Consider the following 22,544-nt stretch of genomic DNA (forward strand, 5'->3'; position numbering starts at 1 on the left):
GGTAAATATCTCAAATTTATAATAGAAAGTTACAAACTGAAGCCAGACGTTTGAAAGCCGTGGGTCCGGTAAGACGCTCTTGCGTTGCATTGTGGGAATTGTAGGACCCAGTGGAGCTTGAACCATACTACAAACCAAAACTCAGGATATCTCAGCTTCTGCCACTTTAATTTAGACCATTCCTTTTTAATCTGTCTCTTGCAAGTCCCCCAACTTAATGGAAGTGTAATACCTAATCACTGAATCACTCTTTATCTAAGAGGCAGTGTCTTTGAAATACAAATGTTAATAAACCATAAGATGTAGCCATTTCTCTGGTGCAGAAAACATGTGTTTTGTTAAGCATTTGGTTTTCAGATCGTCTTCATCAGCAGGTAGTGTTCTTTGTGTACCTTCATGCTTTGAGAAAGTCTCAGCACTGGTTGCTGTTTGAAACTGCCAGAATACACACACACACACACACACACACACACACACACACACACATACACACACACACACACACACACACACACACAAATGGATGCTTGCACACACACTCTTTCCCTGCATCCTTGATGCCTCCTTGTCTGCTCTCATGCCTGCAGCAGCCCGACGCGACTTCACACCTGATAACAGCTCCATATACAGAACATGGCAGTAAAATCTTCCATCAGCACTGACCCAACCTCCTCACACCTCTCTCCCCCCCCTGCTGCTGTTGTTCTTCCTGCGTGTGCGATAGTAAATAATTCACTGTCAGCTACGCTTGCCTACAGGTCGTAGTGCGGAGAAAGCAGCACTGCTCGTCATTCCTGCAGTGTGCACTCTGGCAGCGGCTCCTGAGAGAAAGATTGCACAGATCCAAGGAAGCTGCAGAGCACCCACACCCAGCGAAGATACACAGGACTACACTTACTCCCCCTCCCCCTCCCTTCCTTTCTCTCTCACCCAGCCCCTCTCTCTCTCTCTCTCTCATGCTCAACTCTGCGCTCAGCATTATCAGAACTGCTCTGGTTGTAGGCAGGCTCACCGTCGTCTCTCAACAAGCCACTTGCCCCTGAGGAGAAACTTCAAGAAGCTGGTCCTCCTGCCCAAGGATGCTGGAGCTCGGACAGAGATGGATGAGGCTGGTCTGCGTGTCGCTTCTGTGCCTGTATGTGTGCCTGCCGAGGGAATCGGACGCCAGGAGAGCCCCCAAGATACCCCGCTGTCCTGCGACCTGCTCCTGCACCAAAGACAGTGCCTTCTGTGTGGATACCAGGGCTATTCCCAAGAGCTTCCCCCCTGGAATCATCTCTCTGTGAGTCCAACATCTATGTGTATGAGTGTGTGTGCTTTTCACTCACCATAACCTGTAAAGTGTGAGATATGTGCAGGCTGGTACAGATGGCTACGTCACCCTCCATTATGTAATGATGTGTGAATCCTAGATGTCTTTTAATGACCTAAAAGTGAATACATGTATGTTTGAGAGGTATACCAGACAGCTTTACATAACCACAATAATAAAAATGTCCCTTTACTGTACCATATGCTGAACTTAGTTGAAGGAGCACAGCAGTACAATCCTGTCGAGCTCCAGGGAGGAAAACTAACAATAGATATCTCACTGCAGGAGACCTGCTTCTCCTCTGAGATGTAATCTTGAAGAGAGACACGCTCAATAAAATGCAGCTCATGTAATGAAATGGAAAGCTTAACACATGATGGGTGAAGGTTATGTTGTGCTGAGAAGATTACAAGGTGGCCCCTTTTATGTGACATTGACCCCCATCGCCTGTGAATTGAATATTGAGTCGAGGGAAATCCAGAGCAAAGGCTGGTGGAGGTGGCCTCATTATACAATAGAGAAGAAGTGAAGAAGGAACTTATGTGTCCTGGTTTTGAAAAGATTTAGCTCAGCTTGATATTTACACGTGTCCTGAGAGAAGACATTAAAGAAAATACACACGAAGTGTTCATAAAACACATGACGTCACACTGTTGACACATCTGCATACACAAGAACACACTTCTGATGATAACTGATGTTGTTTGTTTGAACAGGACGATGGTGAACGCGGCCTTTACTACCATCCCAGAGGGAGCTTTCTCGCACCTTCACCTGCTGCAGTTCCTGTGAGTGTCCCGACTCACAACACAGCACTTCCACAACTTTTGAAACACTCCTAACTCAGTATCTCTCCCAGCAGATGAAATGCAGTCACTTCACTTCACGTCATATGTTTTCACACAGCCGATATTGTAGCGCAGGCAGACACGCTTTTGTTTTGCAGTGACAATGAAAGTGACTTCAGCCACTAGAAATAAATGCTTATTGAACACAGTGGTGACATAGCAGTAATAAGAGTAAAGTGGCTCTGTATCAGTGTCGTTGCCAATCACTGACTCCCTTCAGCTCTGCTGTGACAGACAAAGGGTCGTTTATCTACTCAGATGCAATCATGAGTGTGTGGTCACGTCCGTGTGTGTTTGTTTTTGTGTAGGTCTGCGTGTGTTTGTGTGTGTATTAGATGAGAGACTTTATCTGATTTTATGAATGCAGTGTATTCACTTCTTTTAAATCCATCTCATAATTAGCACAGCGACAAATGGAAGTCGGTTGTTTAGCCCTGTAGCTTTTCGTTGAACAGTATCTACGTTATCTTTGTTCCTTCTTGCAGGCTCTTGAACTCCAACACATTCACCATGATTTCTGACGACGCCTTTGCTGGTCTGTCTCACCTGCAGTACCTGTAAGTGTCTCACATGTGCTCTTGCTTTGTTTTGGTGCTGCTGCTTTTTGAAAATATAATAAAGTATGTACTAATGTACAAGTTCAGATTTAAAGGGAGACACACGCACGCACTTAAATTCATAAGCTGTGAAACCCACCCTTGGTCGGGTCAATACACTCAGTACTTGGCCTGGTGTGATCGGAAGGTAATGGTGGCTAATGTTAGCAAACTTTAAACAAACACTCCTGTGTAGCAGACATTACTGCTGTCTTCAACTCTCTCCGCTTTATTACTCCTTTTCGTTTTACTGTAATTGTTCAGCAAAGGTTACATAAGATCGCTTTGAAGCAAAGTGTTGCACTCCTTTCTTTTCTGTCATGCATCGGTTACCTTTGTAAATGATTAATTGCGGTCGGTCTAGGTAGATTTATTTTGTCTGCAAAGAACGAACCTCAAGGCTTCACTGTAAGATTTCAGGATCGGACTCTGCAGTATGGCAAAGCGTGCCAAAAGCAAAACTGAAAATAAATCCTCCTACGACAGCGAGCACACTGCACGCTCTGTAGTGTGATAAAGCTGAATATGCCATTCTGTGAATTGATGGGCTTTACAGAGTAGTTAGCTGATGGCTTGGAGCACACAGCTCTCCCTGATGGCCATGCCTCGGGCTGCTTGCTGTGTGGCTTTGGCTGCAGCCCAGCCATCAGGCCTCTCTGCATCACTGCCACTATCGTCGCTACCCGCTGTGAATGCTAATAAAGTCGCACTTTCATATCCAGCCACCTCTAAAGAGTCTGCACATGCCGTATGTCCTTGACTATCAATAGATGGAACGTAGACAGAGCGGGATCAGATGATGCTGACACACAGACCTTTGTAATACTCGCTGCACTCAGTGTCTTATTTTTATCACTTTTTTGTTTCCAAACCACTGATTGCATGAGTCAATAGGATCTAGCAAACACACAATACAATAATAAAACATGCATCTGTATGGTCACATCTTTATTTGACTAAAACATGGCGTTCAGATTGTAAATCCACCAGATGCAGAGTGTTATTACTGACATAATTGTTGCTTACCGTCTCTCCTATTGTGCCCTGCAATGCCAACACAACAATACAATAATAATTAATACAATAACACGGGCTGAGTTGCACAGGTTGTCATCACTGTCTGACATGCGAGTGGTTTGTTCTCTCCGCAGGTTCATTGAGAATAACGACATCCAGGCTCTCTCCTAAGTACACCCTCAGAGGACTCAAATCCCTGACTCATCTGTAAGTATTTTGTTTAAGCTAATAGGATGAAGAAACCCAGACACTTTGTCTGATGGAGCCAAAATATGAACATTTGAAATAGGAACTACTTTAGCAACTAGGTAAGTTCTATTTTTAGCAGATTGCTACTGAAGCAGGTGTTGAACTTTCATAGGAATAAACAGACTCCTGCCTCCAAGCCTGTATCCAGTTCTCTTTATACATCCGTGACACACACACACACACACACACACACACACACACACACACACACACACACACACACACACACGACCCAATGCTTGATCTCCCCACAGGCTTACGACTGTGCCTTCTGTCTGGCGGAGATAATTACACACTATACAAGCAAGAAGACATGATGATAACCATGTCTCCTCATGTTTTTGTTTCTTCCAGATCTCTCTCAAACAACAACCTGCAGCTGCTGCCAAGAGATCTCTTCAAACATCTAGACATCCTCACAGATTTGTAAGTGTGCCGTCTTGACAACCCGCGAGCTTTGACCCGACAATCTGTCACTGCAAAGCACCCTGAGGGTTCGTTGGACTGTCTGGCTCGAGATATTAGTGACACAGAAAAACGCTTTTGTCTGCTTTTTCCTTCCTGTTAGGTTTGGAAGATTTACGTTTGAGCATTGTTTAGTTACAAACTGAGATTATCTCTCTTCCCTATCTGCTGCTCAGAGACCTGCGTGGGAATTCTTTCCGCTGCGACTGTAAAATTAAATGGCTGGTCGACTGGATGGAGAAGACCAACACTTCTGTCCCTGCCATCTACTGTGCGAGCCCCTTTGAATTCCAGGGACGCAGAATCCACGACCTCACACCACGAGACTTCAACTGCATCAGCGCAGGTTTCACCGTCTCCCTTTCGGACATTTATGGTGTTGTCACGGCATAACTTCTTGTTTTATAAGTGTTGTCATTTTGCGTCGTCTTCCCATAGATTTTGCTGTTTATGAAACCTTCCCTTTCCACTCTGTGTCAGTGGAGTCCTATGAGTTCAATGATGACCAGTTTGTGGCCTTCGCTCAGCCTGATTCAGGGTTCTGCACCCTGTTTGTATGGGATCATGTGGAGATGGTCTTCAGGATGTTTCATAACATCACCTGTAAGTTGCAGTACATGCAAGTATAAACATTCTTTGTTTAAAATATTTCATCTTAAATGTTTTTTTGCGTCTGTGCATCTCTCTTGCAGCTCGCTCTGCTGTGTACTGCAAACCAGTGGTGATAAGCAACAGCCTTTATATGGTTGTAGCTCAACTCTTTGGTGGATCTCACATCTACAAGTAAGGCTTGCGATCTAATCTTGCAAACAGCGAGTGACCTTTTGAATTTCTATTAAAAAAAACCCACATAACCTTAAAGGGAATAGCTTGACATTTTGGGAAATACACTAATTCGCCTTCTTGTCGAGAGTTAGGTGAGAAGATTGATTCCACGTCTGTGCGGTAAATATGTCGCTGGAGCCAGCAGACGCTTAGCATAAAGACTTGAAAGGTTGGGAAACAGTTAGCCTGGCTCTTTCCAAAGATAACTAGTTTATTATCTCAGAATATTTCTTGGCTTGGACCAATAACTCGCTCTGCTGATTGCCTGGAAACTGCTCCTCACCAAGAAATAGTCACACACATAATTCTTTGTAAAATGGCGAAATGTCGTGTTTGGTTTAAACAAATGAGAATTCTCTTGATGGTGGAGCCACGATGTTTCTCCCTGTATTCAGTTCTTATGTTAAGATGAGCTAACCGGCTGTTAAGTCTTTACTTAAGTAAGTTTTACGTAGCAATACCACTGTATTATACTTAAAGTATCAAAAGTAAAAGTACTCATTATGCAGATATGTATATATATATATATTCTTTTTTTAAATGTATTTATATATATATATATATATATATATATATATATATATACATTTGTATATATATATACATTTGTATATATATATAAATTTGTATATATATATAAATATACATTTTTATATATATATAAATATACATTTTTATATATATAAATATAAATTTGTATATATATACAAATATAAATTTGTATATATATACAAATATTAATTTGTATATATATATATAAATATAAATTTGTATATATATATAAATATTAATTTGTATATATATATATATATTAATTTGTGTATATATATATATAAATATTAATTTGTATATATATAAATAAATATTAATTTGTATACATATATATATATATATTAATTTGTGTATATATAATATATATATATATACTATATATTAATTTGTTTATATATATATATATATATATATATATATATATATATATATATAAATATATAATTTGCATATATCTAAATATTAATTTGTATATATATATATATAAATTATATATACTGTATAAATAAAATGTAGTGGAGTAGATGTATAAAGTAGCATAACATGGACTTCAAAATGATATAATAGTTATCACTGCAGTAATAACTACTAGGGATCCTAAATAAAGTAAAGTAACATAGTACTTAAGTTCAGTACTTGAGTAAATGTAATTAGTTAGTCACATTCACTGTACAGACATGAGAGTGATATCAATCTTCTCATCTAACTCTTGGCAAGAAAGCAAATGAGTGTATTTCCCAAAATATTCATTCAATGTGAAAAGCTGTAGGACTTCTATGACAAAGTTTTTGTTATCACAGGTGGGAGGAGGACCCACAGCGCTTTGTAAAGATCCAAGACATTGACACCACTCGCGTGAGGAAGCCCAACTTCGTGGACACCTTCCAGCTGGATGAAGAGTGGTACTTTGTAGTAGCAGACAGCTCCAAGGCAGGCTCCACCAGCATTTATCGCTGGAACAGCAATGGTTTCTACACCCACCAGTCCCTCCATCCCTGGCATCGGGACACCCATGTGGAGTTCCTTGATGTTGGGGGAAAGCCTCACCTCATCCTCTCCAGCGCCTCTCAGCCGCCGGTGGTTTACCAGTGGAACCGAGGCCAGAAGCAGTTTGTTTTCTCCTCCCAAATCACAGAGCTTGCAGATGTGCAGATGGTTAAGCACTTCTGGGTGAGGAAGGTTCTCTACCTTTGCCTCACACGCTTCATAGGTGACTCCAAGATCCTCCGCTGGGAAGGGCAGCGCTTCGTAGAGATCCAGACTCTTCCCTCTCGGGGCTCAATGGCAGTGTATCCTTTCACAGTGGGCCTCCGCCAGTACCTCATTCTTGGAAGTGATTTCTCCTTCTCCAGAGTATACCTGTGGGATGACCTCACTCAGCGCTTTCAGCCCTTCCAGGAGCTCAACATGAGAGCCCCACGAGCGTTCAGCTTGGTATCCGTCGACAACAAGGACATTCTGCTGGCGGCCAGCTTCAAAGGCAACACCCTGGCCTACCAGCACCTGGTGGTGGATCTCAGTGCCAAGTAGACATGCTACAGTCAGAGCGACAGGAGGTGTTTCTGAGCATTAATCAACACGTGCCAAATAAATGAAAGACTGCAAAATGTTTAAGCCATGTCACTAAAGGTCTGCTGTTTTACCTGACGTTTTAAGCGAGGCAACTAATTAATCTATTTATCTACTTTTATGCACTATCCCTGAACATCTGAATGAAGTAATAGTGATAATAGCATCAGTAACATGCCAACATAAGTGTCGTGTCACTGCCGCATAACTGCTTCTGTTCTGCCAACCATATATCCAGGCAAATAATTTTTCAAAAGTATTATATTGTATACTGCACTTTACTAATGTGAAAATGATGTGCATGTGCATTGACTTATGAATTATTCATCGAATGAGACTGGATATTGTAACGGACTACTGAAGGTTTTGTAGGTTACACAGTGTAGTTTATCTGTGTAGCATTTTGCATGGCACGGTACAAATGATATAACTATGTAAACCAAGCAATACTTACCATTGAAATACTTAAAATCCTTGATTATGTTTATGTTTATATTTGACTTTGATGTTCAATTCTGCAATAATACCATGGGATCAGAGCCGGCATGAGCAAATTAAGCGAGAGGCCCTAAAATGCCTGAAAATGTGAACCTAGTATCTCTTTAGAATTTAAGTTTTTAAAGACGTTATCCTTGATTTTGTTATAGTTCCCAAATCACAAAATGTTCCCCAACAGTGGGATCTTTTTTTGAGAACGTCAGAAATAAGAGAATATTTTAGGGCTTTTGCAAACTTGGGCATTATAACGAATAACCAATTTGAGAGACGTTATTTGTGGAGCTATAACACGATCGGAGAATGTTTATTTAAGTTATGAGAAGTTCTAATCCGTTCCTATGTTTTGTAACATAGTCACAAACTGTATTTAATTGTTTATGCATACATTCTTTTGCACATTGAAGGGGGGGTTGGGAAGGGGGGTATGATTAAATTAAGTGTATGGCCCCTAAAAAGTCCTGTGTCCTGTCTTTTATGGTCAGAATTGCTTTAAAAAAAAAAAAAAACAAGATAACTCCAAAACAAGCCTCCTGCAGCCACGAGTAGTTTATCTTGTATCGCAGTACAAATGAATGCTAAACAATTGGTACCACATCAGTGTGTGTTTGCTTTTAAATCTGGATAATAGTGTAAGGAGGCCCTTTGAGTTGTAATTTATATAGATAATAAAACAAATAATGAAGCAACGCCACATGTAAAACAGTTTGTACTCACTGACATCAGAAAAAGTAGGAGGAAACTCAAATTAAAACAACGCATCTGGAGAAGAGATGCGCATAAAGGGCGCAAACTAAATGTGAGCAGAGTTTATAGGTGTGCTTGCTTTGTTGTTCAGGGTGTCTGCGTGGGTGGAGTTAAAGGATTTCCTTATTGGACATATATCTCCGCTTTTTTTGCACGGTTCTGAGTTATAAATCGCGCGCGACCATATGTTGTTGTTGATATGTGAAACGTTAGCTAGTGTTAGCGAGATTTCAATGCATCATGGTGAAGTGAGGGCTCGCTTTGATAGCTGACAGCGACATGTGAGCCACTGCTCTACATTTTCCCTCAACAGACGATCATTTAACATGTTACTTGACGTTACGTGGTATTTGTTTCTGGTAACAGTGAGGGCAGGTAGTGGGAGTTGCTAGCTTAACCTAACGCTAACTTGGTTTTAAGCTAGCTGTTAGCTGCGCGAGCCGTCTGCTTGACGTAACAATGTCTAACTCCGCAGACATGTCACCCGAATGGGAAGACGACGAGCGGATGAATGTTATGTTCTCAGACTTCAATGAGAACCGAGATGTCAACACGACGGACTGGGACAGTAAGATGGACTTCTGGACGGCTCTGATTGTGAAAGGTAGCCGGGACAGAGGCACCGTGTGTGTCAGTCTGCAGGAGCTGAACAAGACCTTTAGGAGGAAAGAAAGATCCCCGCTGGGTTTGGCGACTGTCATCCAGTCCATGGCCAGGTAACTGCTGTTGTGCCAGTCACTGCTGACTGTCTCTGTCTCTGTGGGTCCGCCTGGTTACATCGCTTGTGTTTTTAACTTCTGCCAGATGTGGGAAGATCCAGAGGGAGTCAGAGTTTGCTGCTAACATGGACTGTGGCTGGCTGTCCTGGGGTGTCGGCCTGCTGCTGGTGAAGCCTCTGAAATGGACCTTCTCCACTCTTCTGGGAAGCAGCCAGGTGCCTTTGGAGGAGTCCTTTGTTGTCATTGAACTAGTGAAGGTTTGTTAAACTCAGTGTTTCCTGATGTGATTTAGAAACAATGCAGTCCATGCAGTAATTACATTTAATCTGAGTTTATCCCTTCAGACAGATGTTCTGTACAAAACTTTAATACAAATTAATCATCTACATTAAATATAGTATGCATCTGAATACAAACTGAAACGTGTCAGTGTCTGGAGGACTTTGAACACAGGTCAACTTCATCCATACTTTCTCTTTCCCTAGCTCTGGTATTACAGCCAGACAATAACATTTATTAGATAACAAGCTGAAGATGTTTTTGTTTTTCAAGCACATAAGACTGTTTATAATCAAGAAGAAATGTGTCAGTCAAGGCCAAGAAGCTGTTGTCTTATACAACGGACCGTCTCTCAATTTAAGGAGAAATGCAAATGATAACAAAAAAGGAACGAAAAATAAACTCTTGGTAACGTGTACTCTGTTTCAAATCTGTAGACCACGATATCTGAGGGAGAACTGGTTTTTAAAAGGGAAGGTGAAGATGATCACCCTGTCGAGTATTAAATGAATTAGTTTGGGGATTAAATGTGTTGCTAAATGATGGTTGAGAAAAAGGCAAGAACATAAACACACATATCTGATGAATGTTTATGTCGTGTACTGAAAGAGTGTTAAGTTTCCTGAACAGTAGAGAGGCCTCATGAGAGTTTGAGAAAGTCAATCTTACATTTTGTTTTCCAGGAGAAAGCAGAAGAATTACTCAAAGTGTACCGGAGCAGTGAGTTTGCAAGCTGCTCCATCCTGTCATTTCAAGAGCTCTGTACTCTCTCCTCCGACGTGTGTGCTGATGAGAGCACCCTGTGCATGGCTCTGCTGCAGCTGCAGAGGGACAAGAAAGTTACGGTTTCCCTGCATGAAGGCGAGAAGGTAAACTGCTCATTTAAAAGAGACATTTTGCAGGTTTTATTTCACCACAAAGCCTGTTTAAGAACTGCTGGTCTAATGTTCTATATTGCAACTGTCTTCGTGTGTCTTCTTTACAGATTGTCAAGTTTTGTCAGGCTGGGCAAGATCACATTTCACCGGTCAGCGATGTGGATATGGGCATCTACAAGCTGCAGCGTAGTGAGAAGCTTCTGGAAGAGCGGGTGGAGAAACTGGCCCTTGAAGCTGAGAAGTACTCTATACAATATTATTACATTTACTGTATGTCATTTAGTCATTGTGTGCGTTAGCCATCTTTATTTCCAGGTATTGGACTAGTCATTGCATTTAAATGCTTCTGAAAGTCAGACTTTCTTGTGATTATTGCTAAAAGCTTTGCATTTTTCTGAGTGCAGGTGCAAAGAGGAAGCAAGGGTGCTGCTCCGGGAAGGGAAGAAATCACAGGTACCGATAACAAGCGACTGAACAACGTTTTATTCTGCGCAACCAAATGTCCCGACACTGGGTTCAGTGGTAATATTTAACGCTCCATCCCACAGGCACTGAGGTGTTTAAGAGGCCGCAAAAGGGTCGAACAGAGAGCAGAGAGCTTGTTTGCCAAACTGGAGTCCATCAGAGGAATCCTGGACAGAGTAGCTCAGTCACAGACTGATAAGATGGTAAGAGGCAGAATGAACGTCAACATTTTCCCCGTGTAGTTTTCTGTAAAGTGTGTTTCGGGTTCGCACCATTACGACTGATACATGTGCTATTACACCTGCCTACTTCACATACAGCAGAGCATTGTGTTTCGTTCTCGGTCAACCATTAACGACACAATAAACCTTGTTTTATCCTCCATTTAAAGACGTACTCCCTCGCTGCTCGTCTTGCCGGTTTGTGCTGTAGTAAAAGGGGTCACCTGGTATTATATGTAACTGTGTGCTGAACATGTTTGTAGGTTATGCAAGCATATCAGGCCGGAGTGTCGGCGCTGAGACTCTCTCTTAAGGATGTGACTGTGGAACGTGCTGAGAGCCTCGTTGATCAGATCCAGGAGGTACAGTAGCTGTTCGTTTAGAGACAACTAATGAATTGTATGTTACACTTCAACATCGTTAATGAATCTTTCCTATGATTCAACCAGTTGTGTGACACTCAAGATGACGTGAACCAAACTCTATCCAGTGGCGTGACCAGCGCAGGTATGCCATACTGTTAGTGCCACATCGTTTATACATCGTGTATATGATGATTAAGGAGATCTAAGCTTGTCATGTTTTTTTTGTAGATGTAGACATGGATGAGTTGGAGGAGGAGCTGAAGTCTTTATTGGACGAGTCAAAGCCGGATACTGTCCCAGGTTTCCCTGAAGTTCCAACAAATGATCTGCAACCCTTCGGGAAGCAGAGCCTCCCGGATACGGACCTGCTCAGCTCTCTGCCTGCGGTACCTTACAGACCCTTGGACATCACCGCTGAGCAGCTGGAGGACGAGTTGAACAAGTTAACCCTGACAGATTCAGGTTTGTTTCAGATTTCTCCGTTTCTCTAATGGACTGCAATATAAACGTTTTGAAGTAACACGTGGTCACTTCTCTGTCCAGGCTTTCAACAGGAGAAGAAGACGACAACGACATCGCCGGCCAAGAGATTAGAGCCTGCACAGTGATGGCACAGCCAAAACATCAGCATCAACATATCAAACTATATCTCTTAAAACATTTTCTGTGAGCCGGCGTTCACAGAAGTAAAATACAGTACTGAATAACTACATTAGCAATTGCTAAATAATAATTGTAAAATCAATATATCAGGATGAAAACAAGACACTTTCCTTTTATTTAATGAAATTTAAAATGCCTTTTCTGTGGAGGCATGCTAAAAAGAATAAAGCTTCTCTGCCATCCGGCCACAAGTCGAAAGTGAACATTTTAGCAGTTTAAGATATTCTCGATGGTATGCCGCCACGAGGAATGCTTTTATTTTTGTGGTATTTTTGACAAGAATGTGAACAAAGTATATCTGTTGTGTGTAGTGTGTGTTTATCGATGTCTTTAATTGTCCGTCATTGACGGTCCTGTAAAGTGTATTAAGTGGCCTTTGAACTGCAAATGTTAAACTGAAAGTAAAGAGAATATTATGCCAAATGATTTAATCAATAAGTATATTTAGTCTCACTTCAACAGAGCTGTGAGCGTCGAGAAGTTTATCTTAAGTAAGTTTAACCAAATATGTTTCTCAAAATAAATTTTATTTTAATCACTTCTTTGTCAAAGGTATTTTATATGTCAACAAAGCAACTTATACTTTTTGTTTTTTTTGTTTTACTAAAGTATGTACAGAGCTTTGGCCACCAGGGGTCACTGTCCTTCACACGGATATTTATGACTCAACCAGATAATTATTAACTGCAGTTAAATAGAGCTAAAGTAGCTTTTCTGATACTTTCAAGCTTTCTTTATACTTTTAAAATTAATTCCTAATAAATTCTAGTTCTGCTATTGAAACTTTGTGTACAATATATTTGATTCAAGCCATAATGAATAATAAAAAGAACATTATTAGGATACATGCCTTGGCAGATTGGATTGATAAGATTCTTAAGGAAACATATGAAGGATGGTTTAGAGGTGGAGACCATTCTGCAATCGGTTGCAGATTATTAATCTAATCGAAATGTGTTTTGGAATAATGAAGGTAAGAAATTCCGATGTATTGATCCACACCGGGGATGATAATGTTTCAAGATCCTAGTTTCAAGACTTGCAAAGTGTTTGTATCAAATGTTCATTTAAACGTTAGTGCTTATTTAGCCATTACTGTTAACATGGAGTTGTTTTTATAATCACATTATCAATCCTGGTTCTGGTCGGCCCACATGTGACCCTTCATTTTATTTAGGAGAATAAAACTTTCCAAACAATGTATTATTATTATTATTATAAATGTTGGGATGTATCACGATAATTACTTCCATCACTGTGGCTGAAGGAGGACGCCTAGTGGCCAAAGGGTGGAAGTACAAACACATTTGCTCGCTGCTCTTCCAATGAGATTGATGGTTCTTGTCAGTAACTGCAGAATCTTCATTGTGACATTAAGTTGTTTCTGTAAATCACCGTAATGATATTAATGATACTGAATGCTTTGATAATCTTTAGCGTGTAATGGCCTCTTTTCCCCTCCTTGATAATCAGCTCTGTGCACTTCACTTTATGATGTCCCTTGTACATACACTATCACTCCTGTTCTTACACCCTGGTATCAGTAACTAATTACACTAGTAGTTACAGAGCATTGAAAGAGTCTGAATCATAATCTTTGCCCTTTACAATCAAACTAAACATCTACGGGAGATGTTTTAGCTTTCGACATCCATCAAAACACAAAATGAGACTTCCAGAGTCTTGTACAATATATGCATTGAAGACATTTATTACAAGTCTTCTCCTTAAATGTTTCACCCATCTGTACAAAAAGAAACCAAGTACACATACCAGAAAAAAAGCTTTGCTTTATTGTATTGATTCATATGTTTATTTCAAGGACAAGTGATACTAATGTGAAAAGCAGGTTATTAATTGATTATAATTACCGTCATGTTGGAGGTGCAGTGACTACTGTCAATATGTGAGGGTGCCTTTGTGTTCTCTATTAAACAATAAATTAAAAAAGAATTCATTACAAATGTACAGCCTTTATAAAGTACAGGTAATAATATCACAAAATCCTATTACAGCAGAGTTTTCAAAAATGCCCTTGTATCACAAATAACATTAGTGGATATTGTTTAAGCCAAAACTTAATTCTCTCAATGGCCTTTGAAGTCTCTCTGAAACTCACACACTCACACACTCACACACACACTCACACATATACGCCCTGTTCACTATCATGTCATACTACATTCACACATGTGCACCGCTGCTGTTTTGCAAGCCAACATAAGAAAGATGAAATTACAGCTTCTTCACCTTTCGCCAACAAATCTCGATTGCACATTTTTTGCAGCTTGTACTTACAGGAACATTATTATACTGATATCACAAGAAGATGAAAGACATTCGGGGAGTATTAGTTTAATAATTTCAGTTCTATCCTATGCAGCTGCAGACTTCTTGTTATATAGTTTGTGGATACGTCCAGACTGTTGTTGAGAAGAACGAGCAGACAGAGATATGTAAAGATAACTATGAGCCATGACTTCACTACACAGCTTGTGTATTGTTGATCCAGTTGAGCAGGCACTGATGCAGATATTTGGCAGAGAATTCGTTGTATGCACCACAAACGACAGAATGAAGAGAAAGTCTAAGCAAAAGGTCAAGATGTGTATAATACAAGAGCTCATTGGGTTGTAAATAAGAAACATTTGGCATGCTTTATAGTTGTCATTTTATAATTTATATCAAGAAAAACAAGTCAAGTATGGAATATCATGAACAAAATGATAATGTACTTTCTTTTCATATTGCAGTGTTGTGTAAAAAGCAGGCTACACAGTGGGTCAGGCTCCGTCCTGCTCTTGCAGTGTTTATACAGTAGATGTGTGTGTGCGTTTATATGCATGTTAGCATTGCAGTGTTAAACTGTCCTGTCAGTTCCCGAGCGCTTCCGCACAACCTTCTCGTCACTGACCTGGTCCACCGCCAGTGTCTCCAGCTCTGCTTGCGGTGGAGCCAGGGGAGAGGTGCCATGTGGGATGCGGTGCGCCACGCCCACATGAGCCCTGTACTGCCGGTCCCGAGCGGGGCTGTGACGAGGGCTGGCCGAAGCACCCAGAGGAGTGACAGCGGAGCGCTCAGAGGCAATAGGAGGGATGACGGCAGGCCGTTCTCGCACTACCTGCGGTTCGGGAGAGTCTCTCCCGGCCTGCAGGAAGGGTGTGGGGTCGGGCATGGCATCTACCGTCTCCCGCAGAACCAGCCGCCTACTGTCCGAGCCGAGCCGATACACCTCGGTCAACTCCGGGTGAAGAGGCTGGGAGAGACTCTTCTTCATGCGGCGGCGTGGGGTTTCAGGCTGCCTGTCCTTGGCTGGTGGAGGCGTGGGCTTGTATGAGGTGACTGGACTAACGTTGGGGCTGGCCTCAGACGAACTGCCAGCTAACAGCTTCTTCTTGGTGGCGTGAAGCTGTGAGGTTAGGTAAGCAATAGTGCTCGCTCTCTGTTCCAGCTCCCCGGACAAAACAGCCAGTTTGTGGCTCTTCATCTTGAGCTCCTCCAGGTACTTCTTCTCCCTCTCCTTAATGGTGTTTTCCAGGACGGAGATCATGGCGTTCTTCTGCTCAAGGTCCCTGAGCAGCTCTGTGTTCTCCTCCTCCTTCTTCTTCAGCTGGGCCTCGAGTTCCTCACACCTCCTTTGCAGCTCCCTGCAGCGGACCTCGCTGCTGTCTGCACACACAACAAAAAACAGTTAAAACAGCAGCTCTGACATGTATGCACAGATGCATTCATGTGGCAAAACAGCAAGTGCACACAAGAAATACACAGAGACAAAGAGCAGAGACTTTTATATCCACCAGACCGGACCAATCATTAGTACATTAAGTGCAGACAGTCTGCCAGCTGACGGAGACAGTGTGATCCTATAGAGACTCATCTGCAGTGGGCAGAAAGCTCCACTCTCACATTACAGCTCGGGTAGACGACAAGGTCACATCTCTCCTCTGACCTTCATCACCCTGCCCTGCCCCACCCAGTTACAGCAGATACAGCCGGGTTTGTATATGTGCAAAAAGCGTAGAATAAAATGAAATGTGTTTATATCACAATCTGAAGGTTTCCAAGTCTAGTTTACGTCTATATTCCCTAAATTCAATCTCCTATCAAATACAGAGATGGTTAGAAAGATGCTTTCCCTTCATTTCTTTACATAGGGAGGGGCTGGTAAATGTTCACCCCAGTTGGAACAGCTGAGCCCTGCTGTGCTAAGCAGGTTGCAGGCTGTGCATTAGCGCTGTGACAGATAATCTCATTTCCTGCACTCCAATCTCTGAGATGTCCCACGCTAACATGATAGTGCCTCTAACTGGAGGCCCTAACAATATTGCTCAGATCTGGGCCATGTCAGAAAGCCTACAACACACAGAGATCCTGGAGAGACGCAGCATGCTTCCTGTTCAGTTATACACACCAGGGGGTTGCATGTACATAAATTAAACCACTCTGCTGTACTTCAAGTATAAACAGTGGAGCTGGGGCTGAATCAGACCAGTGTTGTGACTCCATGTCATGGCCATGGTAACGTGGGGGGAGGGGCAGTGAGCAATGGGCAGAGGGAGCTCTCATGAACAGCAGGGATTCTGACATTGCAATGCTTCCTGGGAGGGACTTTGTTACCAGGAAACGGACAGAGCCCCCGGCTCTCAGGACACCTATTTTTGCAGAAAACACAGATTTATAGCCTTGACTGTTGTAGAGTTTTGTCTGCTCACTTGTTTGAAGAAAAAAGTGAGACATGCCGAGGTGGAAAAGACTTGTTAAAGGAACCCGAATCATTGTTAAGTCAATCTAATTTGATGGTAACTGTTAGGACATTGGATATTGAATGCTTGTTTCAAAACGGATGTGCGTGTGTACTATACAGCATGATGAAGGCTTACCTGAGGGGTCAGAGCTTCTCACAGTGAGTTCATATGTCAGATCTGTAAAGAAAGGAGAGGGTTACTGACATGTCTACGTCACATGAGGTTGCAAAAGGGCAGCTATCGAACAGCATGCTCCTGACACAGACTACGTAGCTTGTTTGGGGAAGAGATGTCAGTGTTTTCCATATGGCGGCGTATTCATTTAACGAGATTACTGCGAGTTCCACCTCAGCCTTAGTGATAGGTTAGCTAAGGATATGGGAACGCAGGGCTAAAGCATACAGTGTCCTGTTTTCCTGCCGTGTCCATCTTTATATCCTCCCTCTGTGGAAGATAATATCTATTACTGGTGGTGTGCTCGATACAGGTTTCACATCGTTGCAGTGCAGAGTGTACTCACTAATGCTTGAGTGCAATTCCTATAAGTCATCATATTCTCTCTAAAAGGTTTAATAGTGGCACCACAGAGTCTTGTTGACATTTGGTCTCCAATATCCATTTAGATTAAACATCTGTCCCATCTATGAACTCGAAGATACTTTATTTAGCTGTTTTCTAGTGTTCCATCTGTTCTCATGAGATATCCTCTCAACGCGTTCATTAAAGAGTATAGTATGCAGCAATTTCCTAAAAAAACAACGTATAGACTTATACAAAATGCCTGTATTTTCTCTTTTCTTCTTATTTTGCTGTGCTCAGGATGTTCCTGAGGGTGTAACGCCCAGCCAATAAGCAGCGTGTGCAGCAGGCTCTCATCCCCTGATCGTAAAAAACTCCACCGCTGTGTCACGCCCCTCGGCGCCTCTCTTTACATGGCTCTGCTGATACCAGGCACCGACATCCTTTTAGCGTCGTCTGCATAATACAAAGCGGTGGTATTTGACGATGAGAATGCTGTGTTTATATGTGCTCCAGTGTTTCCCCACAGCTGCTGTGTGCTGCGAGCGAAGCCACACACACACACACACACACACACACGGCATAAAAGCAGGATTTGTCGTGCACTCGTTCAGAATCCAGCACCTTCACGCAGGGCTGTGCAGAGGTGTGTGTCTTTATTTGTGCATTAGAACTTAACCACCATAAAACAATCATAAAAAATCACGTTTTAATCCTCTGATTTACTGCTTTGCTGTTACTAACGGACCTGCCTCTCTTCTTCACTCTGCAGCTCGCTAAACCATCTCTTGATGCTACAGAGACTTATAAACAATGGTGCCTCTTTCAATCCCACTCTGAGCCCCAAATGCCTGTTTTTGCACTCTGTAACTTTGGTCAGCAGGTCGTACAATCTCCCAGGAGAAGTGCGTAAGGCTTTAATGTTGACTGTTGAAACTGGATCATGTTTTATAGAAAAATTAAAATCTGGTTTTCCCTCCGATGTCCTGCGGCTGCTCTGCCTCGACTGATCTACGTCGTTTCCTGATGGACAGAAAGATTTCCTTGCTGCTAAAGTAACACAAACCACTAACTACTGGTAATAACAGTTGCTACAAAAAGCTAGCTAGTTGTTTGCTCAGTAGCTGAGCTATATTGCTTTAATGTGCTGGTTTTACCGAGCAGCATGAAGAGAAAAGAGATGGCTACCTGTGGCCGCGCTCACCTGTGCATTGCTGTTGTAATCTGCGGATCTCTGTGTGTAGCCCCTTCAACGTGGTGGCATGGTCCTGCTGGAGGAAGAGCAGGTTTTTCTGTGCACTGTGCAGCTGATTTTCTAGAGTAACATTTGCTGAAGCCATGGCTGATTATGTTCAGAGACACGCCAGCCTTGCAACCTCTAGACACAGGTGACAGAAAACACGGAGAGACAGAGGAAAAGAGAGAGAAGAAGACAATAAATAAAAGACAATCCATCTGGCAAACAGGCCGTTATTTCTCACCCCTTCGCCGATAAACATCTAAGTGCTCCAACTTTGTCTTTGCCAGTTGGCAAACAAAACAATCTGCTTTAGATGTTCCAACTAATCACTATTGGATAATACCATCAAACCCATTTGCAAAATAGAGGCCATTTGGCACTTCAACTAACCAAGCAAGTATAATTGTAACCTTGTTTGTTGTTAAACAGAGCAGCAAACATGCTGAGGAGAAGGTGAGGATGCACATGTATTAATATTCAGTGCAGGTGTTCATGCCATCATCGTTAATAAGGCTGGGTTAATGCTAGGGCGAGACCGTAGCAGAGAAAGGCTAAGCGACCGCAAATAGGCACACTCTGTTTTTGCTTACTGTTATTATCAATCCATCACTGACACAGTTATTGATCGAGACCCTGAGAGTGAGAAGTGGTTACACTAATCTAATCTACACTGTGAAATGTAATTTTATTCTGACATACACTGGAAAATACTCTTCCTCAGCAAAGAAGATAGGTAAGAAAATGAAGTAAATTTCCTACACTGAAATTAAAGTGGAACAGCTTCTCTTTACTTGGAGCGTAAATAAATACAACAGATGGCAGGAATGAAATCTCTTTCTGCTTGAAAATATCCTTCTTCATTGTCATACCATGGTCAATAACAACAAACACTAAAAAGAAATCAAAGCTGAACGCATCACAATGACACTGGGTGTGGCATGAGGGCAGCCAGTCTCAAGCAGGCCTTCTCCTTCCCTGCCTTGCCCCACCTTCCACCCCCCTCCCTTCACTCGATGTCCTTGTCTCCGGAGCCGAGCCAGAGCGAGAAACAATCACTCAGTCAGTCCCGGCATCTTCACTGTACTTGGCTGAGAGTTGAGAGCACATTGATCCCCTCCTGAGTGCAGAGAAAGCCTCTGCTTGCATACATAAGTATGCTTCAATAAAACATCCCAGAGCTTCTCACTCTTACATCATCAGCTCACTGACATGAATAATATATCCCATGACACCACGCTGGACCCACTTCCCAGTTTTAACAGTCTTCCATGTGATTTTCTTTCCCCCCTATGACTTACACATGAAAAGGAAAGCATGTGATAATCAAAGCACACACTCGTAATCACAAATAGAGCGAGTGATCATAAAGGCTGTAGAGATAATATATTATTGATGAGTAATATGGAGTCCTTCCGATAAACCCTGCGCTACAAGCATATCTCTCACCCCAGCTCTTTCCTAGAATAGCTTGGATAGCTTTCCATTAGCAAAGGCATGACCTCACCTCAACACATAGCTCATGCCGTAGCTTGGAAAAGCAGTTCAGGGATTTAGAGAGAGACAATAAAGTTTATCTCTCTTTGTTCTGAAACAATGTAGGGGGTAAATGCAAATCTATTAGTAACTGTCTGTTTTAGAAGTCGGAGATTAATGTCAAAACAGTATGACGTGTCTGTCTTTCTTTTCCTAATACACAAACCAGCATTTCCCCATACAGAGCACATAAATAATCAATGAACTGCAGCAGCATGAAACATTAGCTAGTAGCTCCCATCCTTAGCAAAAACAAGAGCTTAGCAGACACTGGTCTTCCTGTAGTGAAGCTGTTTCTTTGCACACAGATGTCCATACTTATATTATATTTATATTACATCTCAGACAAACGCTAAGTGCCATTACTTAATCATATCATCAGTCTGGTGTACACTGTTAACATAGACTTGCTGACTCTGCTGCTAATAATCACTACTGTTACTTTACCTTAGCATTTTTTTCTCCATATGTTCTTGTATGTTTTTATTTTATTCTATTCTTATTTAATTATTGTATTATTTATTCTTGTACTTTAACTATTTATCTGTATAATTGCTGCCTTTGTTCTGCTGTAACAAAATAATAATTTCCCCCTTTTTAGCATGTCTTGTCTAATTTAGTTGCTAGTAGTTTAGGGTCAATGTTGTAATATTGTAATAATCAACATACTTCTAGAACGTTTATGTTTAATGAAATGTAAACGCCTGCCACGTCAACATTCATCTTTAAAAATGACAGACAGATAAATAATGAACCAGTATACCCATTAAAACCACTGCCTACAGGACACAAGCTACGTGTTACCCGGCAGGGATACTCTCCACGGCACTTTCAATTTCAGCACCTGCATTGCGGACAGCACCCCAAACCCACATTTCACAGCAAACCCTTGCAGGTCCTGGCACTAACATTACCTGCCACAGGATCATTACTTCACACACACGTTATTGTCAAGCTTTAAACAGCAATATCATTTAGGACATGACCTTCTTTATCATTATCAAACAAAACGTCAGTGGTCGTAAACCCGGGGCTGGCGAGCGGTGCCTGTGAACGACTTCACAACGTTTCACTTTCCTTGTTGCTGTTTGTTGCTTTTTATGACCTGATGTACTGTAGGATGCCATCACTGCATCTCCTACGGTCATCACAAAGGCTGTCATTGCAGCTAATGTCATGTACTGCAGCTGTCCAGGGAGGAGCTGACCAGTTTCATTAACCGAAGACAAGCTAGCCCCAATATGAGCTATTCTCTATCGAAAGGTGACAACGTCACACCAAACTCCCTTTACAATCCGTCACACAAATAATAACCTGCTATAAACAAAAGGAAATGCACTAATCGGAGAATATCAACAATGTGTTTTGGCATTGTGGATGTGTTCTGATGAATTCGGCTTCGTTGAATCCACCAAACGGGGCTTAATTTCAATAAAAGCCAAGGGTTTAGCAACATAGGGCACATACTAGCAGCTGCCATCCAATTTAAACAATTGAAGATGTTTCTGATGAAGACAAAATACAATGTCAATGAAGTCAACCTGCTTGGATGAATGCCGATTTGAAAAACGCCTGTTACCATATAAACTATACTCCGTGTTCAGACACGCAATACAATACAGGAATTTGAGAAATGCCTTTGAATTAAACAATCTCTCCACACAGGAAGTAACGTACGTATGGAGCCTAGCTGAACAGCTAACGAGGCTACATTATTTTATGAAGAGCTTACCTTATTTTTAAAAATAAGCAGCCGTCGAATATCTTGTGAAAGATTGTATATTGTAGTTGAACAGACCAGCCTCACCGGCTAAGAGCTTTCTGCCTTGCGGGGCATGTCGGTGATGCTGTCAGTGGCTCGCCTTGGTCGGGTGAGAGGGGAGGGTGGCTGTGTCACTTTCCTATCATCTCCCTGAGCTACGAGACAAAATAAAGCGATGCATCATGGGAAATTAAACGTTGGCCTAAAAGACATCCAATCACGGTTATTTCTAATAATGTCATTTAAACATTAGTTATTACAATTACAACTTTAATAAGATACAATTAAAAGTACAACACAAGCAGCAACACAGGCGTTACTAACGTTAAATGACATGAAATGTTGAAGTAGCGGTTGTCAGGGACGTGCCACAGTTTTTAGTCGCCAGCGTCATCACCATAGCAACAGAATATGTCACCTGTTCAATCGTGATGCGTTCACGCCATCTAGTGCCAGCACCGGAATATAGCATTTCTGCAA

The 22,544-nt window shown here is 41.9% G+C and overlaps 3 protein-coding genes across 3 annotated transcripts; 2 read left to right on the forward strand and 1 right to left on the reverse strand.

The window, feature by feature from the left end:
• Positions 1-812: 812 nt before the first annotated feature.
• Positions 813-8,343, forward strand: lgi3 (leucine-rich repeat LGI family, member 3). Its single transcript, XM_029438971.1, is given in 10 exon segments — positions 813-1,282; positions 2,029-2,100; positions 2,646-2,717; positions 3,908-3,941; positions 3,943-3,980; positions 4,377-4,448; positions 4,664-4,833; positions 4,926-5,090; positions 5,180-5,270; positions 6,665-8,343. Coding segments are annotated over 10 exon segments (1,647 nt in total). The 5' UTR covers positions 813-1,079; the 3' UTR covers positions 7,395-8,343.
• Positions 8,344-8,849: 506 nt separating this feature from the next.
• chmp7 (charged multivesicular body protein 7) lies at positions 8,850-12,803 on the forward strand. The gene is made up of 10 exons (XM_029438974.1): positions 8,850-9,391; positions 9,480-9,651; positions 10,357-10,542; positions 10,659-10,792; positions 10,956-11,004; positions 11,100-11,219; positions 11,501-11,599; positions 11,687-11,744; positions 11,831-12,064; positions 12,146-12,803. Exons 1-10 carry the CDS (start codon positions 9,135-9,137, stop codon positions 12,208-12,210), a joined length of 1,374 nt encoding a protein of 457 aa, XP_029294834.1. The 5' UTR covers positions 8,850-9,134; the 3' UTR covers positions 12,211-12,803.
• A 1,234-nt stretch (positions 12,804-14,037) lies between these two features.
• Positions 14,038-22,219, reverse strand: ccdc92 (coiled-coil domain containing 92). The gene is made up of 4 exons (XM_029438996.1): positions 22,035-22,219; positions 18,734-18,907; positions 17,146-17,187; positions 14,038-15,934 (listed from the first exon to the last, which is right to left on the reverse strand). The coding sequence occupies exons 2-4, from the start codon at positions 18,867-18,869 to the stop codon at positions 15,126-15,128; spliced, it is 987 nt and encodes a 328-aa protein (XP_029294856.1). The 5' UTR covers positions 18,870-18,907; positions 22,035-22,219; the 3' UTR covers positions 14,038-15,125.
• Positions 22,220-22,544: the final 325 nt, after the last annotated feature.

The sequence above is a fragment of the Cottoperca gobio genome, chromosome 9 (genome assembly GCF_900634415.1).
Source record: "Cottoperca gobio chromosome 9, fCotGob3.1, whole genome shotgun sequence".
Lineage (NCBI taxonomy): Eukaryota > Metazoa > Chordata > Actinopteri > Perciformes > Bovichtidae > Cottoperca > Cottoperca gobio.